This window comes from Nematolebias whitei, chromosome 7, assembly GCF_014905685.2.
Source record: "Nematolebias whitei isolate Nwh7 chromosome 7, NemWhi1, whole genome shotgun sequence".
In the NCBI taxonomy this organism is placed as follows: Eukaryota; Metazoa; Chordata; class Actinopteri; order Cyprinodontiformes; family Rivulidae; genus Nematolebias; species Nematolebias whitei.
Window position 1 is genome coordinate 5,839,140 of NC_056504.1, and position 1,025 is coordinate 5,840,164.

At 47.9% G+C, this 1,025-nt stretch overlaps 1 protein-coding gene across 1 annotated transcript in view; it reads left to right on the forward strand.

Moving 5' to 3' along the window:
* Nucleotides 1-1,025, forward strand: part of LOC119412121 (kinesin-like protein KIF21B) — a 34,998-nt gene that overhangs the window by 17,964 nt on the left and 16,009 nt on the right. The window contains exons 16-17 of the mRNA XM_037679096.1: nucleotides 306-423; nucleotides 527-697. Of these exons, the coding sequence (XP_037535024.1) occupies nucleotides 306-423; nucleotides 527-697 (289 nt within the window). The remainder of the gene's footprint in view (nucleotides 1-305; nucleotides 424-526; nucleotides 698-1,025) is intronic.

Consider the following 1,025-nt stretch of genomic DNA (forward strand, 5'->3'; position numbering starts at 1 on the left):
TTTGTTCTCCTGAAGGGAAATGATAAACAGATTGGACCAGGCAGCTTACGCTGAGGGGCTCCAAACTGTTTAATGATGCATAAGCCACCCCCCCCCCAGAAATGAAAAATGAATGTATTAAACATTTCTCCATCCTCTGCCGGTGGCACCAGCTTGTCTCAGTAGTTTGACTTAACTTGAGAGAAGGAACAGGACTTCATTTAATCAAACTAAAACTTTCTAAGCAGTGGATTTTACTGACCTTTGTTTCACCTCCTGTCGTGGGCGCCTCGTCTGCGCGGGGGTGGGGGGTGTTTTGGATTTAGGATGCAGGCAACAGGCAAGCTGACGGGCCACATTGGTTCTGTCATGTGTCTGACAGTGGGACAGTCTCTGCTGGGCAAAGATCAAGTCATCACTGGCTCTAAAGACCATTATGTCAAGGTACCACACAGCTACAGATAGAAACCATATCTGAGCATCACATCTGAAATATCATGCACATCTTGTGCTGAATAATGCCTCAAATTTCCTTTTTTTTCCTGAGGTGTTTGATGTGGCAGAAGGAACTCTGGGTAATATAGGTCCAGCTCATAACTTCGAGCCTCCGCACTATGATGGCATCGAATGTTTGGCCGTGCAGGGGGACGTGCTGTTCAGCGGCTCGAGAGACAATGGCATCAAGAAGTGGGAGCTGGAGCAGCAGGAGCTTACACAGGTGAGGAGAGTTCTCCAGGACTACAACACATCTCTGCCTTCGTGGTTTAAATAAACACAAACGGCTGCAAAGTGTTTCTGAAGCAGTTACATGCGTGGATAGTTTCCTGCAGACAGTAGGTCAGCTGAGCTTAGTGAACAGGAAGACTGGTTTTATCATGTTCTCACATCCCAGTTCAAACCACACCTTCTGCACAACGTGAGGAACAAGCCTGCACGGTGCACGGACCTCCAAGGCCATGAATTCATGATCTCCTGACCCTCACCTGCAGGGCACGCAGTCTTTTCAGCACACACTATGCAGAGCGGTTAAAGTGGTTAAACTTTGG